This window comes from Chaetodon auriga, chromosome 12 (assembly GCF_051107435.1).
Source record: "Chaetodon auriga isolate fChaAug3 chromosome 12, fChaAug3.hap1, whole genome shotgun sequence".
Taxonomy (NCBI): domain Eukaryota; kingdom Metazoa; phylum Chordata; class Actinopteri; order Chaetodontiformes; family Chaetodontidae; genus Chaetodon; species Chaetodon auriga.
The window spans coordinates 21,588,505-21,615,727 of record NC_135085.1 but is presented as its reverse complement, the minus strand read 5'-3'; the positions used below and the strand labels follow the sequence as shown (position 1 = coordinate 21,615,727).

At 41.3% G+C, this 27,223-nt stretch overlaps 1 protein-coding gene across 2 annotated transcripts in view; it reads left to right on the top strand.

The window, feature by feature from the left end:
- The window catches only part of glis1a (GLIS family zinc finger 1a), a 43,727-nt gene extending 19,298 nt beyond the window's left edge, over positions 1-24,429 (top strand). For both annotated transcript variants that reach the window (XM_076745815.1, XM_076745816.1), the window contains exons 3-9: positions 4,860-5,021; positions 11,093-11,206; positions 13,120-13,246; positions 14,873-15,029; positions 21,288-21,403; positions 21,515-21,613; positions 22,260-24,429. In XM_076745815.1, coding sequence (XP_076601930.1) covers positions 4,860-5,021; positions 11,093-11,206; positions 13,120-13,246; positions 14,873-15,029; positions 21,288-21,403; positions 21,515-21,613; positions 22,260-22,402 — 918 coding nt within the window. In that variant the 3' untranslated portion in view covers positions 22,403-24,429. The remainder of the gene's footprint in view (positions 1-4,859; positions 5,022-11,092; positions 11,207-13,119; positions 13,247-14,872; positions 15,030-21,287; positions 21,404-21,514; positions 21,614-22,259) is intronic.
- Positions 24,430-27,223: the final 2,794 nt, after the last annotated feature.

The window sequence follows — 27,223 nt, the reverse complement described above, 5'->3', positions numbered from 1 at the left end:
GGTCTTTTGGAGCACAGGGGGAACTACTGAGGATCCCGTCGTCAACTACATTTGTCCAAGGGCCAGAATTTGTCTGAGCAGATGCTGGATTAGCCTATTTCAATGTGAACAGACTGCTTAAAAGATCCAAGGTTCAACTACCAATGAATGAGTTCTTATCTCAACAAAAAACTCACAGAAAGCCGACAAAAATTCTAAGTTTGAGACTCGTCAGCCAACAAAAATAAACCCAAGTGACGCCTCACATGTCTAATAGACAAGTTTAGGGAGTCTCCGACAGCTCCCATAGTCCAGCCAGTGCACTGCTGTTGGCTGCAGGGAATGGCCGGCCTGGGGGAGACGAATCATAGAAACACCTCTGAATATAATGCAATCCAGTAACGCCACCTTTAATTATGCAAAGACTTATAGTTAAAGTGGATTATGGCAGAATAGTTTAATTGAATTACATTAGACTGTACATGCGTAACTACTAAAGTTGCCAGTGAGTGTATATAAAGGCAATGACTGACATGAATACACTGAATGGCCATAATTTAATTCAGGATTTAACTATAAATAGCAAAGAATATTGTGGTTTTGTGATGTAAAAAGTAGATAAATCATGGAGTCCGGTAGAACGCCTGTTATGTTCCCACAGAGAAAACTCTTCCTGCCTTTTCTTTCAAAACGTTCAGACTGTTTACAACGATGAAGGACCATAAATTCACAATGACAGAATACAACAAAAGAAGCAGATGCATTCTGAAAAATTCAAGACACACGTCCAAGATAAAGACAAAACCAGACCACGTTCGGCTGGAGGCCGCGAGGTCTCTGCGCTGACCATCACAAGTGGCCTTTGAGCTGCTGCGCAGGGTCGACCTGCATCACCTCCGTCATGAGTCATTTTCTGAAACACAACTGTTGCTGCATGAACACGTCTGTCCTGTGATGACCTTCAGTTTGGTGCCAAAGCCCCGTCCCTCCGAGTGAATAACTCTCTCTGTAATTCCCCAGCGACTCGGCTGCTGTCGTCAGCCTGAGTCTCCGATTAATAATTCATTCAGAAATCTCAACTCAAAGACACGCTTCTTAGAGAATTAGTTCATTAAAATGACCTAATCTGCTGCCAGCTTATAAATATATTACTGTGGATGGTTGCCAGCAAGCAGATTAATAAAATTAAATCAACATCAACACACAAAAAAAGTCATTAGTCACACTTGAACTACGTGAATAACGTCATTTCATTTTCATAAAGCGCTCAGGCCAAAACATGTAAATTAAGTCATTCCTAGTGCAGCAATGGAAAATGAATATATCTCACATGAATGTAGTCAGTGTTTGTTAATGAATTCAGCCGTATTTACCAGCTCGTAATGTCGAGTCTTAGATTAGACAGGTGTTATTCAGGCTGTAAACACCAGTTCCCAAGGGGTTTTTAAATTCATGGTGGGAGAGTCATTTACCCATAATTTATGGTGCTGAAATGACGTTTGTTTACTCAAATACACATCTAAAGATAAGTCTGGTTTATATATTTTATATTTTCCAGAAGACCAAAACCAGCAATGATCATAATAACAAATATTGTCTTTGCTGTCAAACTTGATTTATTTTATTCCTTCTATTCCTCTTTGGCCTCCAGCAGCTGTAGAAATTATCATAACAGGAGAAAAGGAGGAAGTCAGGTGACAAGTGAAAGCAAAATCATGTTTGTTATCGTCACCATGTGGACGAAGCTCCTGTAGCCTTAATGATGAGGACAGCGGTACCCCTTCAATGTCATTTTTCAACATGCAGAGTAGACGGATAGACGTCCATAAACAGTCCATTCTCACTCCCAACGCATCAAATATGGCAGCACTGCAGGTGCCATTTCTAGTCGCATCCATCTAGCATATGTTTTGATGTGCCGTTGAAGTCAGGTGACACTGTATGAAGAGCAAGAAAAGTACAGGTATGGAGGCGGTTGGAGTGGTTTGGTTTGTCAAATGCAGGACTTCCACCGAGCAGAGTGAGCAGGGTTTATGTCCCATAAAGTGAGCGCTGACTTCTTTTTAACTTATGTCTTCTTAACTAACGTGACTATTTTAACACTAACCCTGATCACTTCCTCAACCTAACCAAGTAGTTTTGGTGCCTAAACATAGTTTGAAGCAGCCACTGATCAAGTGTCCACATGTGACGAGTCGGGATTCATGTTGACCACACAGGTACGGATATTTAGCAAAGCAAACATTTTCCTTATTTTGCATTTGGGCCTCTTGTTCACATGCATAACTGTGTTTTAGGTCACCAAATTGAAGATCTCATCACCTCAGCTCATTCATGCCCCTTGTTTCTTTGTGTAAGGATGGCTTAACCTAAACTGTTAGCTTATGTTTGGTTAGCATTGCTATGGTTATACCATATTTAAATAAGTAGCTGCTATTGATTATGTTAAACTAAGCCCACTACGCATGCTCAGAATGTTCTTCTCAGGTATTTGACGTGTTGTTCATGTAGACATGTCCCCCTGGCACAGTATGCTTGTATGAGCGCTTTAAATCATTTTTTGCTTTCCCATGTGTGTGAAGATATTTTGTAAAACGAAGGTTGTGTGGACAGATGTTTTCTTTTTTAAACGGGGGGGGGGGGGGGGGGGGGATATCTGTTTCAGCAATTATCCATGTATGTGGGTGAAAGAGCCTCCCCCTGGACCCAGTTTCACTCGTGCACAGTCAGTTAACAGTCAGCTCAAATAGTCACAGGTGAGTCAGCAGTCAGTGCCTCAGCGCCTGCAGCTGACACCAGAGCACCCCCACGCTGCCACAAGCACCGGTGGTTTTGGTCTTTTCATGGGATTTGTTATTGACACTGCCAAAAATACAGATAATTACCAGCCTTATTCTTTAAGTACACACGTTCAAAAAAACAAAAGATTACAGTGAGAAACATCACAAACGCCAGTGCTGATTTACAACAGGCTAAAAATAGAGTGGCAGGATAAACCATAACTTCTGGAAATGAGACTCCGCAAAGACACACTACACCGTACATGCTGTCTTTATTAGGAAATAAAGTATATAAGCTGAAACAAAGCTGTGCTCAGATTACTGCTCCGTCAAAGACTGTAAAAATCTGTTTCTGTTCAGAAGTCATATACATTCACCGGGGTCGGGTTACGTTAGATTTTTTGGAATATGGTGTTTTAGCTGCAGTAGCCGTGAGGAAAACTGACAAGCAAAGCTGAAGGGGCGTTTAGTCTTTCCCTCTTTCAAACAACTCAAAGTGATGTTTGCCCTCACAGCTCAGCTCACATGAAGCTGCAGAAGGTTAAATCTGATCTGCAACATGCTTTGTCTTGAGTTTCCCACGACATGAGGAGCCTCAGTCTGTGTGTACTAATACCTGTCGCCGTGTATTCTCATGTGATTGATTATGACGATGGGTTGCTTTTAATTTCTTTTGTTTTTTTTGTCAAGGCGATTTAGAGCCTTGGATTAATTAATGACCATGATGTAGTGTTTTTATGCACAGACGTATTAAACTAAATGAGGTGACTGACATTTACTGACTCATTAGCGAGACCTAATAAAACCGCTGGAATGGATATTAGGTAGAAAAACTGTTTCCATATTTCCCTCTGGATTAGTTTAAAAAGGACGAAGCACTTAATTCTTCTATTTTATAGTAAAAGAGTCGGAACTCATTTGAAGTTTGCAAAACATCCTTTTTAGAAACAGATCCGCACGTGAATTAAATCCTTTAAGCATATTTAAATGTCACGTGACTCTTTAATGAACGCAGCGATTTGCCTTCGTTTTGTGTCTTTAACAGTCTGCTTGTTAGCAGATGCCCCTTAATTTCATCTCAGTGACTGATGGAAAAATTGGACACTGTCTCTCGTGATCTCTTTTTAAGTTAAGTTGTTAATGCTGCAGGGGGTGTAAATCAAACTTTGAGATTTATTTCCATTTAAACTTTGACTCTCATGTCAGAAATGAAAAATTTCAAACCTGCGAGATGTGAGATTGAATGTGACACAGTGGCTGTAAAGTTAAAAAAGCTTTGGTTTATGGCCTGCAGTGTGTTGCGTGTGCTTACTGTGATATTTGCCTTGTGTCTGGCTCAGGCTGTGTGTGTGTGTGTGTGTGTGTGTGTGTGTGTGTGTGTGTGTGTGTGTGTGTGTGTGTGGTTTTGTTCCAGTTTGCTATTACTTAGCGGCCAGACCTGGTCTTATATCCACAGTACTGTCGTCCAGCGGACATCCCTGCGTATCGTGCTCCTTTAGTCTTACGAATGGTTACTCCTTTAGAGCATCTTTGAATCGTATCCTCACCAAAGCAAAGAGCAAGCAGGCAGCATGGCTCAGTGGTCGGTCCAGGTGGCTTTCTAGGAAACTCTATCCGTGTTTGTGTGTGAGTGTAGGAGTGCAGGCAGGTGTTCAGGGTCATCAGCTCTGCACACTCTTAGTAACTGGTGTTTCTTTAAGGTTACATTCACTTTAGTCTACATTGTCACCAGCTAACAGCATGCTGAACAAATACTACCAGCTCCTAGCATGTCAAGCTAGGTTCTTCTTTCAACCTACTGGAAACTAGATTGATGAGAGCAGTGAGAGTGAACCAAAGCAGTAAAGACATGGGCCAGAAAACCAAAACAGTGAGCTGAAACACACTAAAACGCTCCATAGAGCTGCGCAGTCAAGTGCGTTTACCACAAAGAGTGACTCCTTTTACATTACGCAAAGCCATTTAGCCCTTTGTTTATGTGAAAATATTGATTGCAGCTGCTTAAAGTCCTGAAGCAATAGGCGGTTTCAAATGGACTTCAAATCACAAAAATGGTGGATGTGTTATGTTGCAGTAACACTGCTCTGTTTCTCTTGTCAGTTTGAGGGCTGCACCAAGGCGTTCTCGCGTCTGGAGAACCTGAAGATCCACCTGAGGAGCCACACAGGAGAGAAACCGTACATCTGCCAGCATCCCGGCTGCCTCAAGGCCTTCAGCAACTCCAGCGACCGGGCGAAGCACCAGCGCACACATCTGGACACGGTCAGTGCACAGCCGTCACCACCACACCTGCCTTAAAGATCATACTTTACATTTAAAATGCACCGTGTTGCAGCAGTATAGCATGAAACCAGGGAACATTATGAGTTATCAGTTATATTCTTTCAGAGTAAAGTCCTCCTATCTACCTTTTAACCCTTTTCAGACAAGCTCTTGTTGCAGGATTTTGCAGTGAAACATGCAGAGGGATTACAGGTGCGTCGTGTTCACCTGGTTAAGACAACTGTAATAAATATAATTAATGAAAGAAAACAAATTAAAGTAAATAAACCATGAAACACTGTGAATGAGCCAATATCCAGTTGTTTCTCTTTGTATGTTTCCCTTCATGGTGATTTCAAGTGGCAGCAACAGTTTAATTACAAACATGAAGTCAAACAGGGTCCCGCCTTCAAGAGGAACTTAAGGAACTTATTTTTTTTGCACTGTACACATAATTACATAGATTCTCGTTGGCATATGCTGTAAATACATAGGATCTTTCCACAGTACGCATATTGTGTGTAAAAACTGCTTTCTCCGCTCAAATTCAGCTTGGATGAGTCTGCAAATTGCACTGAAAAGCAGCAACTCCAGCAACGCCAGCTGTGCGGATGCATGAACATGGAAATCAAAGAGCTTCTCATGCAGCATGCGAGGAAAAACAAACTAAACTGAGAGTTTCAACTCAACACCTCGTCACGCTGTGCTTCTGCACTGCCAAACGTCATAAAACAGGAAGCGGGATTCACCATCTAATAACCGTAAATGATGAAACTGATGGGAAAATTTGTCGGGGGATTCAGGGAAGAGGGGAAGATGGTTGTAAATTAAGGTTTCAGCAAACGAAGTTGTGAAATTCACCACTGATGCATCCTGAGAGAAAACAGAAAACAGTGCATGAAATCCAAACTCTTAAAATCGTCATTGCTCCCTCTTGTCACCAGGTGCCAAATATCCCACCAGTGCTGTGACTCTTTGCATCAAAGTGCTTTCATGTCCAACGGCAGACTCAGACTCAAGTACGATTTTTAGATATCTGGATTTTATTTCACGATCTCTCTTTCACAATGCTGTCAAAACACCGCAGTTAATTATCCATATTTTATCATGTGCAGTTTCAAAATTGTTTCCGTTAGCAATATTATTTTTAAAAATTTTTTTTTGTACTTGACTTTTGTAGAAATGTACGGAAATAGTAGATTTTTTATTTTTATTTTTATAGACTTTTATTCCCTCCTACTTCCTCTTATTGTCTGTAACACCCTAATTCCCCCGATGGGAGATCAATAAAGTTATCTTATTCTATCTTATCTTATCTTATCTTATCTTATCTTATCTACGTTTCACAAGCAAATATTACAAATATTAAACTTTTTGCCACATTTATTTGACAGCAGTAGTAATGAGGAGGATCTAGATTTCAGATACAAAACAAATGATCAGCTTTCGCATTTCTTGGATTGTTCTAAATTATTCTGAACCCTCCATCCGTATATAAAGTATTTTTTGTGGTCCAGTTTTAATTTGCTCCACCTGAATCGACTATATCATTTACATCTCAGTTTACTTACAGTCCTGTGAGATATACAGTAACAAAGAGAGGGAGATTTGATCCATGAAGACTGTGACTTTGGAAGAAACCCACTTGAGTCAAAACAAAGACTGCGGCTTCTCGTCGCACATCATTTACCATAGAAGAAGAGCATTAGGAGGAGCTCTCTCAGGGGCCACGACGAACAGGAGGAGTTATTATGAGGCTGTATCAGCCGCTGCTTGCACAGCTCACACGATATCCTCTGACTGAACTCTTGAGTTGCGTTGTGGGTAATGTGGGTGCCATGATTTGACAAGGAAGAGGATATCTGGATGTGCTGCCTTGATTTTGATTGACTGACCGACAATGTTACAGGAGTGCAGTAATAAAGGAGCTTTAACGTCAAAGAAATCAACGTCTGGATGACAAAAAGCCGTCACTGTAACATACGGACGAAGCGAGCAGTGTGACGTATTATTATGAGCAGCAGAGGATAAACCCTCACTCTCCTGTAGGCTTTAAATACACAGACCTCTTTACGATATGCAATATTTGCTCAGTATTAAGGGATTTGAGTGGTGCACTAAACACATATAAAATCATTTTAATTTGAAGTGCCACTGCTCCCCTCTGTCCTCCTCTTTCTGCAGAGTTGCCTGATATACAGTCTGAACATTCTTTAGGATTGTGAAACTACATACCTGATGTGGATTTACTCTATAAACCACAGTTATTTTTACTCCTGCTGACAAGCGATGAGGGCTTAGCAGTAATCCAGCAAATCAGATCTCTTATTACACGGGTGAGATGGAGCTGTACGTTGCACTCCAGTGTTATTGCAACAAGAGGAGAAAGTTATTTTCTCCTTTTTGTGGTTTCACGCTGGCTAATCGCGGCTTTGCAGTTGCGTCACAAATCAAGAATCAGACACATCTGGCGCCATCACTGAGGCCCAGTGGAGAACCGTCTAAATGTAAATAATTGCAGAATACAGTCTAACAACCAGCCAAGAAAAGGCTGGTGTCAATACAAGTTATTTAAGTTTGACTAAATAACTTGTATTGCGTTACTAACAATATAAATGATAGACTGTCATGAAGGATTTCCAGAATGAGGTCAATCTCATGAAGTCTCAGTGTCGCAACTAACGTTTGCAGCTCACGTAAGCTGAAAACTTTGCTTTTTCACTCAATATAAACCCCTCGCACCAGTTTCAGATCCTTTACTGAGGTGAAAGTACTAATACACACAGTAAAAATACTCTAGTACAAGTAAAAGTCCTGTATTGAAAATGTTATACAAGTAAAAGTATGTAAGCATAGTCAGGAAACACTCGTACTTAATGTATTAAAAGTAAAAGTGTCTAAAAATGTCCCCTGTGACAGTTATATTATAATATATTATGTCATTAGATTATTGTGAATCTCCATTAATTGATTGATAGCTTTGCAAAAATTCAGAGGATAAAGAGAAATGTTGTCATAATTTACCAAAGTGACTCCTTCACGATGCTTGTTTTGGCCAACTGAGAGTTCAAACCTCAAAATTATTAAAAAATAAATCAAAATTAGGAGAGGAGGCAAAACAGCAAATCCTCACATTCGAACAGACCAGTTATTCCAGCAGTACTATCATATTCTGTTGGGTACTTTGATTTCTAACACAGCATCATATTTTCTAAGCTCTTCGTCTGTTGTCTGACCTCAGGTTTGTTCTTCAGTACAGTGCTTTGATAAATGCACTTAGTGACTCTGCCTCAGCTGCGTGTTGTCAAAGCAGCAGTGATTTAAGATGAGTTAGAAAATGTTAGAAATGGTGAAATGCTAAGTGACCAATCAAAACAGCAAACCAAACAATGAGTCGCATTGTTTTCTGCTCGGCTCGCTTCGGTTCGACTGTGTTGTCACTTTGGTTTGTCAAAGCATTTCCGTCATAACATCTTGAATTGCTACATCACAAAGGAAAGCATTGTTTAAGCCCTGTCAATTTAATATTTAGATAATTTTGACACACACATTTGCACACTGACATGCATATTCATTCATTTATGTCTTAACTTCTGCAGCTGACACAACAGCTATGCATGCAATCAGTCTGAAATTTGTATAAGCACACAAGGACAGTGGAGTTCAACACTTCATTTCGACTTTATCCTGTTGGACTCAGGAGGCTCTCAGCTCACCTCCCGGGGAATATTGTTCGGAAACTCTTTCATAAGAGCAAGATATTGCCCAATTTTTGCTAGCATGTAACATTAGGCGCTGCAGAGGAGTGCTTGCTCTGATGCCAGATCTATGTTAGAGTAAATGCACATGTGAAATTTGAAATGTGTTTATTTTTGTCCTTAGGTAATTGCACAAACAATTTGGGATTAAGGAAAAGGAAGAAAACAAACAGTGAAAAGATTCTAATCACTCCCCCCCAAAAAAACAGGATAGTGGAGAAGAAAGGAACAAAGGGTGACGCTGCATCTACCCTTCACACATCTATCTGTTATTTATGGTGATTTAATGCAAAGACATGCTGCTGCTTCCACTCTTAAAGCCCTGCTCAGTTTGTCGTTCAGCCCTCAGATTCATTATAAGTGTGATAAACAGTTTGCATCCACACATCCCTTATTGGACATTCACCACGCGATGTAACGTCTGTGCTGAGCTGCACGGCGGAGAATTGCTCATGTCTGATGCTTCAAGTCCCGCAAGTTTTTTCCAAACATGGAAAAATCTGCCTTCAGCTTTGGTGCACCGAACACATGGAATCACTACTCCTGGACAATTCAAGACGATGATCTCACACCGCTTCACCTCAGTGTGCAAGTGTTTTTTATTTGTTTTTATTAAGACACAAAGACAAACAACACAAGGAAGACAAGAACAGTAAGAACAGTGAGTACATTCAGGCCAGTTAATTGAATTTTACAGGGAGCAACAGAACAGGGTTGTGTTAGCTGTCGCGTGTTGTGTTGGTTTGATGTTGGTGTATGCAGGTCTGTGTGTGTGTGTGTGTGTGTGTGTGTGTGTGTGTGTGTGTGTGTGTGTGCGCGCATTCTGAATAGTCAATCTATGAGGTGAATAGGTGAAAGAAAGAGAACTAAAGCAGAGTGTAGCAAAGGAGACAAGTTAAAAAAAGGTGATTAAACCGAGGAGAGAGAAATAATTAATAATAATAAAGATAAAAAAAGGACACTAATGCTGATTTTTGAGGCTTAAATAAATGTTTTGAATTAAACTGAGTCAAGTAATATAAGATAAGTCACTATTATACTAACGGCAACATGCCATTCTGCTCGCACATTTGTTCATTAAATCATTTTTAATTAGATAACAGATAAACATTTTCAGCTCCTCACCCCAAAACGTCCTTAAATTCATCTCTTTAACAGACATACAGTGATTTATTTATTTATTTATTTATTTTTACATGAATCCCGGTTCTTTATAGTCCTCTCAGATCACACTACATTTGAATATTTCTTTTTGACCTAATGGTTTGTGCAGGGTGAATTTTGAAGCTCTTAATTAAAATTAAAAAACAGTGGGTTAATCTGGTCCTTAATAATTCAGATAGGCTAAATATAATCTTTAGATCTGCATTGCTGTTATCACTATGTGGGTCATTATTTTTTACTTGCAGTGTTCAGATTCTGGTACATAAATTGAACTAAATACTGTACATGTGTTTTCATGTAAGCTTAATTCACTCCACCTGGTTAAACACTAATGAAACAGGGAGAAACCTGGAATGAATTAGATTCATGGAAATGGGCTCATTTACTCATCTAAACTCACAGCATTGATAAAATTGTGAAATTCGGCCGACAGCATGTCAGTAAATCCGAGAAGAAGGAAGAAACTCGGTGCTCAAGGATAGTTCTGTTTACAGTGTGACCACATTTCAAAGCATGTTGCCTGATGTTTATTCCCATGTCTTTTATTTTGAAATGACTGCGGCCTTAATTTTCCAGATGAAGATTTTCCAGTTTGATTTATGCAAAGCTGATGTATTTTATTGTGAAAGATGGAAATGACCTGCTGACATAAACTCATGTACATACTGTTGGCAGTTAGTGATCTGAGGTTTTCTTTATGAATAAACTGATTTATGGCTGAACGGGAAGAATCTGTACACTGAGCTGTTCCCCTTAACACTTCTCTCTCTTCCTCTCCTTAAGCCTGCAGACGAAAGGTAAATACACGCCATTTTCAGCCGAGGAGGACGTTACGTAACATGTTGACATAATCTACATGTCCTCCTTCCTCTGTTAGTGCGGTTGTCACGCTAAATAACCACATGTACAGCACTCATCCTAAATGTTTGTGTGCATAATACACAGGACTACTGTATACAGTATATACTGTATCACACCTGTAACCCATCTGGATGTGACTCTGCTAAAGCTGTGCTTTTATTTTTTTAACCTAAAACTACCATAAATGAATAAACACTGTGGATTTCAGGATCTGTTTTCTTGTATTACCCTCTTTTTTTCTTTTCGTTCTCACACCTCTCCCCTCTCTTTGTCGCGGCTCGTCCACAGAAGCCGTACGCCTGTCAGATCCCAGGATGCACCAAACGCTACACCGATCCCAGCTCGCTACGAAAGCACGTCAAAGCTCACTCAGCCAAAGGCCTGCAGGAGAGGGAGGTCAAGGTAACAGCAGCGGTTATGTTTCCATAGATCGGACGTTGAACCTCCCTGAATACCAGCAGTAGAACATCTTTTATAAAACCCTCTTGTTAGATTATTTTAGGCTGGATGTGGTGGAACAGCAGAAAGTAGGAGTGAGGTTCAGAAGAAACGGCTGCAGATAAAAACATAGCGTAACAAAAAAATTATTATTGGGGAATTTTTAAAGCTTTTATTGATGTCTTAACCCCATATAAACTATTTCTTCATTATTTGACGTCATGTCATCTTGCTCCTTGACCTCAGCTGCAAAATTCAGTGAAATTCATCGAAAAATTAATTAATTGCATGGAAATAAGTTCCATTTCATTGTTCAGTTCTTCAGTTTTGTGATGCACTTTTCATCCAGTGAGAGCTGATGGTCACTAATTGTAGTTTCAGTATGGATGGTCTTACTTTTCTACCATGACAAAAACATTTGATATAAAATCCAAAATGTATGTTTTTTTAATGGAAATATTCAAATGGTAATAGTTATAATTTGGTATAAAATATGGACAATTACAGAGTCAATTTCCCAAACTCTGATATTTTAGGTACAGAAGCAGTACAGAAAACTGCTGGAGGGGCAGAAATGTAGATATGGCTTTTTCTTGATAATTATCGTAATCGTAAATATAGAAGAAAAATTAAACAGAGAGCCAGATTGTGTGCCAATCAGAGCAAAAGTCAACAGCGAGGGAGAGGAGGAACTCTCAAAAAGTGAAGAAGAACCGTATATTTATGTGTTGCCTCTTAATTTATTCTGATTCTTGCCTAATAGTCCACATAAAACTTACAAGTCAAGACATCATGGAAGTTTGGCCCCTTTAAGAATTAAGTCCAACAATAAGGACAGAGGGAAACAGCTTTTGCCGTTTGGAAAACCTTTTCCACAGAAAAGGGTTTTCCAGAGGTCAGTGGTTCTAGGTAGCTCCCGGTCTCTGCGTGAAGAACCCTTGTTTCTGACAGAAAGAGATGGAGAGGAGAGAGTAAGCATGTTTATGATTCAGTAGGATGAAATACAACAAAACAAAGAATTACACACACTCCCTGGAAGTCAGAATAGGGAGCCTATTGTTCGGCGTTATCTGGGCCTTGTTTGTTTTCTATGGACCGTGAGTGACACTGGGGCTTTGTGTGTATTCCCATGCCTTGTTTGGTTTAAACAGAACCACGTGTGCTTGTAAGTTTTGACATGGCTAACACGCCCTGCGCTGCAGTAAACCCCGTGGGGCTAAATAGGACTTTGAAATATTAAACATGCACTTCATAAACTCCTTACGGTTATACATTTCTTCGAGCTGATGCGTCAGAGCTATTGAAGTTTCTATCTTCATAAACACTGGTCTGGGAGAGCATTTTTCGGGGATTATTCATGCTTCTTTTGTGGTTCCTGGGTGTTCTTCGCAAGCTTCTTCTGAGTCCCGCAGCTGTCACTAAACTGCTTCGGAAAGTCCTGCGGGACGCTCTGTGAACGGTGGATAATAAAGCTAATCGTCACGCCTTAACTTCGGTCGAACATTTTCGAATGAGATTGCCTCACAACATTTCTGGATTCTGTGTCTGGAGAAGCTGCATCGCGAGACAAAACAAGAACCAGGCATCATTTCTTTGAAAAGTGAACAGTAGAAAAGTGCCTGCAGAAAACTTGCTGTGTCTTCAGTGGATCTACTGTATGTAATCAAAAGAGAAGTGAATCCTTTCACATTTTAACTCCGTGGGACTTGTATTGCCCAACAGCAAAACACAGTTGTACGCAACTAAGCTGCAGCTTTAACATAATTACTCTCAACTGCACACGCTCACCAATGTGAAAACATAACGCCACATATACCACAACAAGCTTTCATCATGAGCTGTCTTATATGAACACATGTATTTTGTCTCTTTGACAGGTTCAAGTGCACACAGTGCTGGAATCGGACATTTTGAGTGATTGTCTGGCGAGGCAGCACCTCCACAGCTCTGCCTCCTCCCACCAAGGAAACAGCTCACCTTTACCGAGCTTGGATGACTTCACAGGTAGGCGCAGATGAAACGGTAGCAAAAGCAATGAATCTCTGCTTTAGCCTCCGACAGCTCTCTGGAAATTAGTTAGAACAAAGAAAAGGGTAATTGCCCCAACACCTGGGCTGTTAAGCTGTCTCTTTCATTTTCTCCCATGGCCTCATTTGCTCCTTTTCCTCTCCCTCCTCTCCCATTCCTTCGATGATAGCTCATCATGCCAGTGTTTACCTTGTCCAATTACCGGGCACTGACTGTGGGCAAGTTGGCCCTCCCGCCACCCGTCCTTCAGCTTCTCCAAACCGGTTTTCCAGCCAACGTCTTTTTTTTCCCCCCCTTTCAATGGCTGAACCGGGATCAAGAAGCTGTCAGGTACACTGAGGCTCAGTTGGCAAAGGAGAGGGGAGAGTGTCCAGGAGAGCTGTCCATGTCTATTACTTCAGACTACTTGCAGTTTTACCCAGAAGACTTTGAGGGAAAAGCCTCAAACGGCACACTAGCAGCTATAGCCTATGTTTATTCAGAGTGAAATAAGCATGTCAGTGTTTCATTTTGAAAACGTCCCAAGAGAAATTTCTCCTTATCAGAAATGGCCAAATGTGAAAACCTGAATCCAACTTTCTGACTGTTAAGTGTCTACCTGTGTGTGTGTGACATGAGTGTGTATGTACTGGATTAATGGTGACACATGCTATCATCATCAGCTACCCTTAAACTCAGAGTCAAAGCCAAGTGTTGAAAGGCCTGCCGATGGCAAGCAGGTATTTGTGTTACAGCTTTAAGTGAAGACCCCTAAAAAAACTGTTTTTTTAGTACCAAACACTCCCTGTAGGCTTGAAACGTGCCTCCGAAACGTTTGTAGCTTGTTCCTTTGCAGAGCGGCAGCTGTAGTCAGCCTGGATTTAATCTGTTACAGCGGATTTCACTGGCGACCCAGTTTTACTGCGAATATTAAAATGTCCATAGAAACTCCTCAAACAGCTCATATCTACTTTTTCTCTGTTCATGTGTATACTCATTGTGTTTAAAATACCTGTATTTTTGCCATAATAAGATAAAATAGCGTCTCCTGCTGTTGCAGCTAGCCGTTACCCGTTAGCTTTATTGGAAAAGCAATTTGTCTATTAGTTGGCCAACAGAAAATTGACATTTTGTAATAATTTGAAATGACTTTATTAATAACAACATTTTAAACTGTCTTCTGACATTTTAAAGACTAAATGATGAACTGATTACTTAAAAAAAGGAATAAATCCAGAATTGAATAATAAAAGATTAGGTGTAGCCCTAGCTTTTTATGTTTGTAGCAAACAACAGAAACAGCTAACTTTGCTAGCAGCAAACTAGCCATGTGTTTGCCATATTTTGTTGAAAATTGGAGTGTTTTCAAACAAAATGAGAAAGGAAATACAGCATAGAGGTGGAATATATGCTGCAATAGCAGTTTTGGACGTCTCTAAGGATGTTATGATACTTTTAAAGGTTGATTTGCTGCTGGACCCACTCATTGTAGCTCTTATAAATCTAAGCTAACTCTGGCTATAACTTCCAAAAAAGGAGCCACCTTCCAAGCCTACATGTGGTTGCGGACTCGAAACAGATTGTCAGTGAAGTAATCCTTTAATAAATCTGTCTCTCTTTCAGGTGTCTACTCAAACAGCAGCACCGTCCACAACAGGGGAAGTTCTCAGTTTCTCCCCCCGTCTGCAGACACCTGCTCCAGGTATCAAGACGTGGAGGGAAACTTTGATGCCAACAGCCCGATATCTTCGCTAACAAGCCCAGGAAGCATGAGAGAGGGGTGGGTGTAAGAGCAGTGCAAGCAGATCAATGGAGTTAAATGTGTTGCATCCCAAAAGTCAGCTATTTATTTATTTCTTCATGCAGGGGAAAATGGCTGCAAATGTGTGGGCGTCTTCGGCGATGCTGCAGTTGCACATATTTGCTCCTTGAAACAGTTTTTATAACTGGCTATTAGATGTTGAGTGCTTCGTCCAGGTGCAGCTCCACAGTAGTTGTTTCAGGAAGGGAGATTGTCTTGTTTATTTTTCCCATTTAGACATCTCTGTCCAGGATGTTGCACTTGTTTTTACTGCTTCGCAGAGTGACGTCACCAGTAAGAAAAAACACTTTTCATCCAGCTGTTAAACAATAAATTAAAAGGAGATTTCTTGGAAAACAGGGTATTTTACTTAATGATGTACCCAGAGGCAACCTTAAATGGTCAGTTCATCCAAATCACAAAAACACATATTTTCCCACTTACCCCTCGTGGTGTCTGGCAAGGTTTTGAGTTATCTGCTGCAGGGAGTTCTGCTGCCAGCCCAATACAATGGAGCTGAATGGGATTTCGCTTGCGTTTGGCAGTTTTCATTTGGAGCTATTTTCTACTGAAGTTAAAAATAGTGAAAGCTGACCACAGTTTTCTGCTCCTCTCTGCATGTGAAATCAGGTCCTAAAGATGTTCATTTTTCAGCTGTTCACCCTAAATTTTTTGCTCACCAATCTCCTGTGTATTCAAGTATTTTTTAAACTGCTCAACACTTCTGGCAAGTTCCTCCATGTGCTATGTCAGACCCAGAAATCATGCTTCAACCTCGAATACATGGCCATGACTCTAAAGATTTCACAGTCACTTTGCTTCGCTCCTCTTGTCTGGAAAGCACATGCCCATAAACAAGGAGAGAGATGTGAGCTTATGCATTCTTGAATAAACCAGAGACATTATCACCAGAGATGGAGTTATGGCTTTGTGGTCGCACTGATTGAGTACTTGGAGGCCACAGAACTTATGTGTACTGTAAGCTGAGACAAATTTTGTCTAGCTCAGTATAAAAGTAGAAGTGAGACTAAAAAGATACAGCTGACAGCCTCCAGGGCTACAGTTTCTGGACAATATGGCCTCAAATCATTGGTCATTGAAGAATTGCCTGTAAACTAACTTTTATTGCCACAATAGTAACAACAAAGGCAGTCTGTCCAATAAAAGAGCGTCGATAAGGGCCAAAATAACATTTTTGTGGTTTAATAAATGATATAAAATCTTCACATATAATGCACATAGTTTCACATGAAATTGTCCAGTATTTCCATGAGTTGTTTTCAAATGGGCTTTAGGTCTTGGCAGACGAGTTAAGAGGAGAGTTAAGATGGGTTGTTCTCCCTGAGCACAAATTCAGAACCTATAAGCTTGAGCTTGAAGGTTTATTATCGACCTTGGAAACAGCAGTTGGACAAAAAAAAAAAAACTCCAGTTACGGGAAAATCAGGGGTTTTTTCATCAAGTGAACTTTGTGCTAAGAATATTTTGTCAACATAGAAAAGGGTGTTGAAATGGCATCATAGTGTCGTTACACTGTATGTGTGCAGTGTTCAAACAGGCCGTCAATGTTAGCAGATTGTGGTCTTTGATAAGTCTGTGTATAAGATGCAGTCAGATGTTAGAGAAAACACACTCATGGAGATCTGCCCTGACGCAAAGGCAGTTTTTTTAAATTCATGGTGAGGTTAAAACTTACTCAATTTAAACTCCTTGAAGTTAAAAAGAGATGCAAGTTGCACACATTGTACCTACGTTTGTGCAGCATTTTCATGTGTTTTCAAATTTCCTTCAGGTCTCAGCGGATGTGTTAAGATGGGTTTTTCCTTTCTCAGCACAAGTCCAAACCCCAAAAAGTTACTGCAGTGCTAGTAATAAAACTCCATTATATCGTTGCTAAATTGTGTTTGGACCTCAAACAGGCCTCAAAAAGCCTCAAAAGCTGGAGCAAAATAAATTATGGTGATGAATGCCCTTGAAAGTACTCGATTTTGCCTTACTTCTGTCACCTGTTGCAGGATTTCACCTGGATTTCTTGACTTGAGAAGGTCATGTTTAGGTGTAAAACTACACAAGTCAAAGTCCACAAAGCAAATCCATAATTTAATAAACCAAAATTCATTTAATTAAGAGTCTAATGTAAGCGTTTCGGTGTCTGTGTGTTTGAGGACATGTAACTGTACTTGCCTAAATTCAGCATCTCTCAGCCTCCATCGCCTCAAACTTTGCAGCCAGAGCTTCCATGAAGCTATGCACAATCTGTCCATTGACGTCTCTTTATAGAGACTGAGGATGTCATAGAATCCCACTGGTGCCCGCAGTACGCGACGGCCTGCCAAAGCCAATACCAGACAAGCACTTGTTTTTCCCCCAAATGACTTAGCGAGACGTTAAACACGTGAAAGTAAATTATCTTTGCTTCACGGCACAGCCGGCATCAAGCTCTGACCTCATAGCCAGGCGTGTATTTACTCTGGCTGAGAGGACCCATTTTGACTTCTTTTAATTATTTAATACTTGAGGGATTCAGGGGCCCGCGCTAAGGCTTGTCCATCAGCGGGTATTTGTGATGTGCAGTGTTTGTGTGTTTTGTGGTCGAAGGTGGGTGGAGAGCTGGATTGGCCCTTTGGAGCGGCGTGTCCATCAGATACAGGCGCACTAACCAGGATGGCTCTCACACAGAAACGTTATTATACAATTTGAAGGAAAGAGAGGTAATGAAGTTTACTTTGCAGAAGCTCTGAGTGACACCGGATCCAAATAGCTGGTTTAACTGAAATGTTTGACATGTCCACACATTTTTGCATTTACTGTATCTCTAACATGCAATAAGTCTACTCTAGTTTCTCTAAGTATTTGATTGGTAGCACTTAGATCACATTAAATCTCCATCTGTTTTACACACAGTATATTCAACATGATCCTCTGTGATCCAGTAAATCTATATCTCAGAAACGCTCCAGCAGCTTTCCACTGCCAAACCTGAGAACAGATCAGTTTGGGTGCTCACGCTGGCACCTTTGGTAAACCTACTTATCCCCCCCTCTGATCCCGTCAAAGTGGGCTGCCATTAAAAAGCAGCTGCGGATTACAGCAGGGGTTGCATATAGTACAGCATAATGTGCATATAAACATAAGAGCTTGGATTCTGCAAGCAGGATTCTTCTCATTCCTGATATTAGGAGGGCGGCTGGCCGTAGTTAGTTAGAAAGAGGAAAAAAAAGTGAGTGATGAAGGGGTTTAGCCGGTAAAATATGATCAGAGAAACAGTTTCCTGAGGTCGTGCTGACAGCCGCTCCCTCAGGCGTGGGCTCACTGTTAAGCTCATGCATCTGAGGAGTTTGGGCACACCGGCCGCAGAACGACAGATCGGCCCAGCAGGGCCGCGCACGGCACGGCTCAGACATCTGAGCTATGTTGTTGCAGCGTCGCAAGAATGTAAGCCGTGGAACAGACGCGGTTGTTTATAGTTAAGGTCAGCTCTGATGGTTCTGGGGCCACCGAGGGGAATCCAGAGAAGTGTTGAATTCTTGGGGCTCGGAGTCATCGCGGCACATTCGCTTCAACAGTCGTACTATATCAAAGCCCACTTTGTTTACATAATCCTATACAAAGCCTGGTCTTTATTACCTTGGGAAGCCACAGCCATCTGTAAGTTATATCAGTTTGGGTTTCAAAAAGTCTCTCTGATTAATTTTGGCTTTTATTGTGTTTCTCCACTGAAAGCGTAGACTGTTAAATTAAATGTAAAAGCATTTGACATGGGAAATGGGTAATAAAGAGACCTGGGGATGATAAATGGTAGATATGTAAAGATATCTCCAAACATTTCCTTTTTTTATAGCTGGTCAGATGCGAATATAGAAGGCGCTTGGGCCAGCAGCCATCAGTATCTCTGACAAGGCCTGACTTGTTTATGAAGCCCACTAAAACCATTCCAGCAGAAACCAAGGCCATTTGGCTCTCTGGGGACCAATACGCTACAGTACATCATCCTGGAGAGTTCTCAGGCCACATGAAATGCTGAGAGCGAGCTCTTTGAAGGACGAGGGGGGGGGGGTTCAAATACCATATTGGGGGGGCGGGGGGTAGGTTTCAGCTGCGTATCTCCTTGGAGAGATATTCGGCTGCCTTTCTTCTTGTCGACTTGGCTCCACTGACTCACTCGTTTCCATGTTGAGTCAGAGTGTTTGTGCACAGTCAGCACATTCTTGCAGCGTAGCGATGGATACAGCTCCACACAAAGCCCGCCTACATTACCCCCCTGAGGTGGAAACGCTTCCTTATATAAACTGTACTGTTTGTACACGAGTTTAAGTATTTACATGTTTGGGTCTGATAGCTCAGCTGCTGCCAGCTAATGGTTTTCAGCATAAATGACTGCAGAATACTTGGTCTGGGTTTGATTTGTGTTAAGTTTTAGTGAAACTTAGTTTTCAGCTAACTGTACCTGCAGTAGTTTGGGATTGGATTGGATTATTTTAGTGATTTGCCTCTTAAATTCAACATCTTACTCATTTTACTGAAAGGAAACATTATAGGAATCACCTTAAAAGTAGTAAGTGTGTCTGAAAAACATAGTTGTAGAAAGAAAGTGTTGTTTTGATTTGTACGATTTTCTGGTCAGCTGTCACATTACTAATATTTTGGTCATGAGACTACCATCATCTTACCATAAGTGCTCTTGGCTCAGAAATCTGCGGTGAGGTTAATAATGCTTAAGAAAGGCTGAAGTCATCTCTATGTGACAGAAACTTTAAACAGATCAGCAGGAGTGAAGTTTAAGCCAACTTGAAGAAAGTTAAAAACAAAAAAAAATAAGAATAAAAAAGCAGGCTGTGTCAGTCACATTTCAGTTGTTGAGGAGCTTTCGTTGTCTTTCATCCACTTTTAAAAAAAGAAAGCTGTTACTTTGAGAGTTAAATTACCAAATCTGTCAGTTTTAATGGAGCCGTGTTTGGTCTTAAATGGACCTTAGAGGAATTTGTGTTCTTGCCAAGAGTTACATGAGATGATTGATAACTCACTCAATACTGTAATGGTAAACATTAAACTACAGCCAGCAGCTGGTTAGCTTAGCTTAGCACCAATACTGGAAATGAGGAGACACAGCTACCCTGCCTCTGTCCTTAGTAACTGTTCCTATGTTCTTAGCTTTCTGTACTCACATAGCACGCATGTGGTTCACGATTACATTAGCAGATTTCAGATAAAGGTACAGTAAAGCATCGTCTCGTTTCCAGCTCATGACCATTTCGGCAGCTGGAATTACAACTGGGCCTAGAAGGTTTTTATTAGCTGTAGCTTTCACGACTGGTGGGAGCGGGACAGCAGGAGTAGAACCCAGATGCAGACAATGGAGGTAGAGCTGGTGCAGATCAGTGATTTATTAACAAAAAAATATGATGCAAAGCTTACAGGACCATGAGGCAGGCGGGTAGGTACAGGTGACAGGGTTCCAGGAAACAGGTAACAGGATTGAAGGTACTGGAATAAAACGATAGAGCGACTTTGAGACACTGCAAGAGGAACAAAGGAAGTGGATTTGGGAATGAGGTGCAGGTGGGGACACTGAACTGACTGCAGGCTGATGGGAGGTGGAAACAGGTGTGTGGATGGGTGGGGCAGTCAGGTGATGAAAGGGGAGGAATGTCTGAGGACATCTGGTGGACAGCTGGAGGATGGTTAGTCTGAGGAGTTGATGGAGGACAGAGTCTGGGAAAGCAAACAGGTGCCGTAGACAGGGACCAAGAGCAAAGTGGAGGACTGGGACCGAGTGACACTGGCTAGCTTCCCAACTAAGCTAATGTTAGTATCTGAAGCTGGTTCAATGCCATCTGCAGCTGACATTTTAATGTTTCAATGATTCATTTTAAAAGAAGAAACCTGCCAACTGATGAGTTTGGCTGAGGTTGCCATAGTGTAAACTTTCCCAAATCCAAGAAGGACTGAGCCGCTAATGCTAACTCACTTTGTCAGGAAATACGACACAATGAACTGGCCTCCATTAACAGTTTCAAAAGTAACCTGTAAAGCCATGAAACGGTGTTGTATCAAAAGCCTTCGACTTAATGCTGAGTTAGGTTTCTCAGTAACTAACTAAGATAGTTAGCTTAACATGCTAACGTTAGTAGCTTATGCTAGGGTGGACAAACACGTTGTTTAGTCCACTCCCTGTCAATTCAAACCATCATTTATCATCATTTATGTTTCAGCTAATTGCTACTGTCCTGCCAACAGGAACAGACCAGCGTCATTGTTCAATCCAGTGAGCTCCTCGTCAGACAGAGCGGACGTCCAGATGGAGGGCTACCACAAAACCTACAGCCACCAGCAAGTATTCTCACAGCAGCAAGGTACCAACAGAGTTCACTGAACACGTGTCGGCATCGTCGGCCTCACTAAGTCAGTATTCTGCCTGTTTTGGTTGTTCGTGACAATCATCATTTCCTCTGTGGTTCTCTCAGGATGTGTGTATGGAGGAGGAAAGGCAGGTCAGCCAGTCAGCGATGGCGGCTTTGAACCAGCCAGTTACTTCACAAATCCTGCAGCCTCTCACTCTACAGGTAAGACAGAAGAGTGAAGGCGTCCATATGCTTAAGTCAAAGTGCAGGTTGGCTGGTCGAAGTCTCTGAAATCTGAACTGGGCGTCTGTGTCTAACAAATGCAAGAATAACCCTCCGATCCCAACAATCTGACATTCACACCCACTTCACGCTGTGATTGGCCAGCTGTGCAGAGGTGAGAGAGGAGCCAGGGTTTGAACTAGTGCTCTCTCTGGCGCTCTCTTTCTCTCTTGAAACAACTGTTTCTGTCATTTTTCATGTGAACAACCGAGTGAAACACGAGAGAAACTGTCTGAAAATGTGCTCCTCTATCACCATATAACCATCAGCGCGTCTCCTCACTATGATTCCAGGCGTTTCCATTGTCCATTTTCTTAACTTGACCTGAGCTGCACTGTGTGCCTGACTGTTTTTAACTGAAACTAATGTCACCTGGTTTCAAACCAAAAAAGGAAAGACTGAATCACTGATTGGGCAACAACCATTCTGGAAGCTATTATATTAAGACAACACAGGGTTAGGCAGTTAACTGATGATGGTGATTAAACATTAATTATGAGAATAACTGCAGGCCCACTGTCGTTCACATGAAAATAAAGGAGCAGCTTTGAAATAATATGCCAACTGTCTGTTTTTGTCCTCTCAGGATTTGACTTGTTGCAGGACCTGCAGGGCCAGGCGGGGGGCGGTTACTCCATGTCCCCCTGCTCCGATGACAGCTTCCTCTTCCAGGCAGGAGGTGTCGACCGCTGCCTCAACCAGATCTACTCAATCTACCTGGACTCATGATGGCCGCCCAGAGGCAAAAAACTGAATCAGAATCACTTTGTCCTTCTGGGGACAAAATGCAGCATGTACGATGAGTGACGGCAGACAATCACAACAACAACATACTGTACATTCGAGACTGAAGTTGACAGAATTGCTCTTATTCCTAACAGACGTGAAGTCAACGGGAGTTTTAACAGTACAAACTGAAGTACAAAACTGACATGAGGCAGAGCTTCGGGCAAACTGGCAAACATGAACGGCCAAAGAGGAAATCTGGTCAAATTATGAATGTAAATAGCAGCGACTTTTTTATTCAGAGATGACCACAGCATTTGTGATCTGGATAGAAGGAGTTATGAGCTTTATTTGCGGTTTGATCTATTCAGAAAGTCAGATAGCTGGCTCTCCGGCGCTGCCACTGTCGTTAAACTCAACCAGTGAGTTTAATTCTGCCTCCACAGCAGCTTCGCCTCCAGGAAATGTTAAACCAACAACATTTGTCAGAGCGGTTTCCAATCGAAGGACGATGAATGAATCTGTTAGAGCTGCAAGATGACTGAGAAGATACCAAAGAACACAACAACATAGTTCTGCTTCACAAATTATACTAATTCTTCTTTGGCTTTTCTCTAAGTGTTGCTGTTTTCTATGAAATACTGGATAGTTTTTTTTCTTCTTTGAGCAAGTAGCATAATTTTAAGGCGTCACAAGCCAAACCAATTGGGAACCATTATGTTGTAATAGATGGTGAGTTGTATTTAACAGCCCGAGCAATAGAGCAAGGAACAGTTCAACATTTTTGGAGATGGGCTTATTGTTTTCTTTACAAGAGTCAGAAGAAGAGAGCGACACACTCGCATGTATGCACCCTGAATGTAGCAACAGTCGAGAGACAGTTAGCTTAGCTTAGCACAAAGACTGGAAACAGAGGGAAACAGCTAGCCTGGCTCTGTCTAAAGTAACAACATCCCCTGCCAGAAACTGTGGACACATTATATCTCGTTTGACTAATTTGTACAAAAAATACAGAAGGTTATGTTAAGCAACCGCACACAGCACGAAATACACCAGGGCAACGGCCGTAAGACAATAACTTGTCATTTTTACACTACAGTTTTTCTGCAGGTTAAACAAGATATAACTTGTTAATTAGTGGATTAGAGACACAGGCAGGCAGATTTTGTTAACTTTGGACAGTGCAATGCTGAGCTAATTGGCTGCTCGCTGTGGCTTCATATTTACTGTGCAGATGTGATAATAATAAAGAAGAACAACTTATTGTATAGCACTTTAGAGCAGAGCCGTGAGCCTGGCTGATGGAGTGATGTCCGTCTTGTCATTTAACTCTGTAAAAAAAACAAAAAGCATATACCCAGATGTCCCACCATTGCTTTAAAGTTGCTGTGTGTTTGTCAGCAGCCAAATTACCTTGTAACCAAAGTGTCATTGAGAAACCTCCAACCACTTGTTAATGTACAATTCTCAGCTACACAAGGGGGACTGCATGAGCCTGGAGGGTGCAGGAAACCATGGTGGTGCTCCAAACGAGCGTCTGAACGACTGTATGTAAATATAATATACATGCAGTCAGAGTGGATGAGTGTGGACGGCTCCTGAGGCTAATAAACTGACACACAGGACACAAAGAGCTGCACTAAAGCCTATCGTCTATGAGTTTTCCTGTCATGGACTGAGAGGTGCCAGCAGATAAGTTTCAATATGTGTAATCGAACAGCGATCGAGACAGCAGCATAATCTCCTTTTTTTTATATTGTTTCTTCTGTTGCTTCTGCACAGTGCCTTTACATGTGTGTCATATAGTTTCTATCAGTGTTATATTCAGCGAGAGGGAGGCGTGCATTGTTTACAGCAAGTTCTCTGCACTCTTTTCTGTCTCCTCACAGAGACTTTCAGAAAATGACCAAACAGAAAATGTTTACACTGATTTTGTAGCAATTCAGAGACTTCTTATTGTTGTCATTGAACAGTGTATATAGACTGTATAAAAATGCTCCGGTCTTTTATATCTAAATAATAAAAAACTGTTTGTATATGCTTGTGTTTGCTATTTGAGAGGCTGGAATCTGTCAATATTTGGAAGTTTTGTGTGAAATGTGACAATTGATTGTCAAAATAATCCTCTTGTCAATGAACTTATTAACTACTCAAGTGATCATTTCAGCTCATTGAAAAGCTTCTAAATCTGTGCTCGTGTTTTGAGTCTGTTGTGGGCTGTTTAATGCTGCCATCTACTGGTCACACCTTCAGGACAAAACAACCCACTTGATAATACTAGTAAAATTAAGACAGAATGAGACATGATGTGTAGCAAAGCCACTAAATGATAGTAATAAAGTTAAAATAAAATAGAGTGCATAGAATGCACAAAATCAAGTCAAATACAGCATTTTAAAAGCAGTGCAGCAGGGCATGAGTGTGGGGCAAAGCCTGAAGTTTCAGGCCTGTATCAGGAAGTCAGAGCTAGTTAAAGGCTAAAGTGAAGCTTTCTTTTGCAAATATTTAGCGAGCTGACTTCCCAGATATCTATAGGGAGCATGTTCCAGAACTTTGTGGCTTAATGGACAAAGAGAATAATATTCTAGAGTTGCTAGGATTCTCTGTAAAAATCATGGAAAAGTAATCCTTTCTTGCCAGATGTATGACTTTGTTATAGATGGTCATGGCTTCTTTGTATATTTTACAGTGAACTGTGAGCCAAGTTTTTAGTTTAATCTACAGCAATGCATCATTAGATCATCATATGTTTGTAGTGTTACTGTCCTGTGAGAAGCACGTATCTCTTGAAAGTCAACTTTTCATGTGAAAAAGTCTGTTTTCAGCTTTGTGATGCATTTTCCAGCCCATCCAAGAGGCTTTTTAAAGATTCCATCCATCACTTTGGACAGAATTTGGAGATACTGTACAGATTTTCACTGGACAAAAAGGGCATGAAAAGATTGTAGTCTGACAAGTAACTGGCAACTAAAGCTGTCAGACAAATGTAGTAGAGTAAAAAGTAAAATGTTTGCCTCGGAGATGTAGTCGAGTACAAGCGTCAAGAAGCATAAAATATAAAAGACTCGAGTAAGTGCAAGTAAGTCAAAATTGCACTTAATTGGAGTATTTGAGTAAATGTAAACCTGCTGTCATATTCCACCACTCAAGGTTCTCCATTCATTTTGAGAGTTCTGGTAGGAGTCCGGTCAGCCAGCAGGGGGCGCTCTGAGCTCAAAGCGCTGCAGCAGGTCGATGCAACTCTGCGCTGAACTCTGTGAGGCTCCAATCTGTCAGCTTCAGTCGTAGATAAACGCACTTAAACTGAGCACGGCGTATGAATAACATCATTAACACCCTCCCACAGACACAGGCAGTTACTGACTGCAAGCTGCTTTTCCACATTCCGCTGGGAGGGAGACACACCCTCGGATCCGGAGGAGGAGAGCTTCAGCCGGGACAGTTGATGGGATGCAGAGAGGAGAAAGACGCCGCTGCCGCTGCTGCGTGAGATGTTTGAATCCTCAGTGAAAGTTAAAAGTCACCTGAGCTTCTGACAGAGAGCCACAGGGCTGCAGCAGACATGCCAATCACAGGTAGGACATTTTTACTTACTGCACATGTAGACTGAGGTCTTCAACAGGTGTGTGTACATGTTTGGAGAGGTTTTTCTGCATATTTTTAAGAAACACCTATACAAGTTGTGTTATAACTTCTTTGTTGTGCCGAGCTGTACCCAGAAACTGAGCCACACTGAAGTCATGGGCCCAAGACCCCCCACTGCACCCCACCCCCTCTGGAAAATTGACCAAAAACCAAAAAATTGCATGAAATTATCTTTTTAATTGGGTTTTCCCACATTTTATTGATTCACTCAACTGTTAGAATATGCTCTGTAAAGTTAATTTCTGTTAAAAGGCCTCCCCACGCCAGCAAAATAATGAATCCTGAGCTATTTTTAAACGTTAAATTAGTATATTTCAATGATGTTAAGTATACAGAACATGAATCAGCCTTTAAAACACCAAAACTTTCAGGCGCTGGACACTAAACTTTCCCAAATTCCCCCAAAGTTTCCCTCTGTGTCCTCTGTGCGCCTGCAGCTGCAGCCCTGGTTTAAAGTGTGAATATTTTATGATGAAAAATTGAATGTAAGGAGAATGGAAACCGTTATTCCAGAGGAAGCTCTGCTGCCAGAGAGGATGTAGCAACTCACATTGTTAGTGAGTGAGATCATCCACACTGTCCAGATTTAAACCTTGCTCCTCTCGCTGGGCACTCACACCCAGGGAGGAGACGATCCATGAAAATCCATCTGTTTGGATGAAGGGCCTTTGCTCTCACGGCTCAGCCTCTGAGGCTCTGCAGAGCTCAGCAAGTGTCCCTTGAGTTGTGAATAATGTCACCATCCAAAGATCAACTCGTCCATCAATATATAGAGTGAGACAAATCTACAGAAACCTTAGCAGTGAGTCGACTCCCACCTTTAGACTGTGTGTTATCTGGCTCAGATGGGAGTTTTACTCTTCAGGCATTAAGTTATCTTCACTAGTGAATGCGTGGAGTTAGCAACACATACAAAAGTCTTACTTCATCCATACTTTGCTCATATACAGATGTGAAATTTAGCGTTCAAATCTAAGCAAATTATTACCCACATGCAACCACCCAAACCCAGCTGTTTCCCTCTTCCTCCTCAGAGTAATGGATGTTTGAATTAATGGTCTGTTGATAGCTATCAGAACAGAAGCTTTTTACAGTGCAGAGCAGCATGCAAATAATGACTGAGTTAAACGGTATGAAATGCTGTGTGCATACATAAAATAGCTCACATGGTAGAATTTG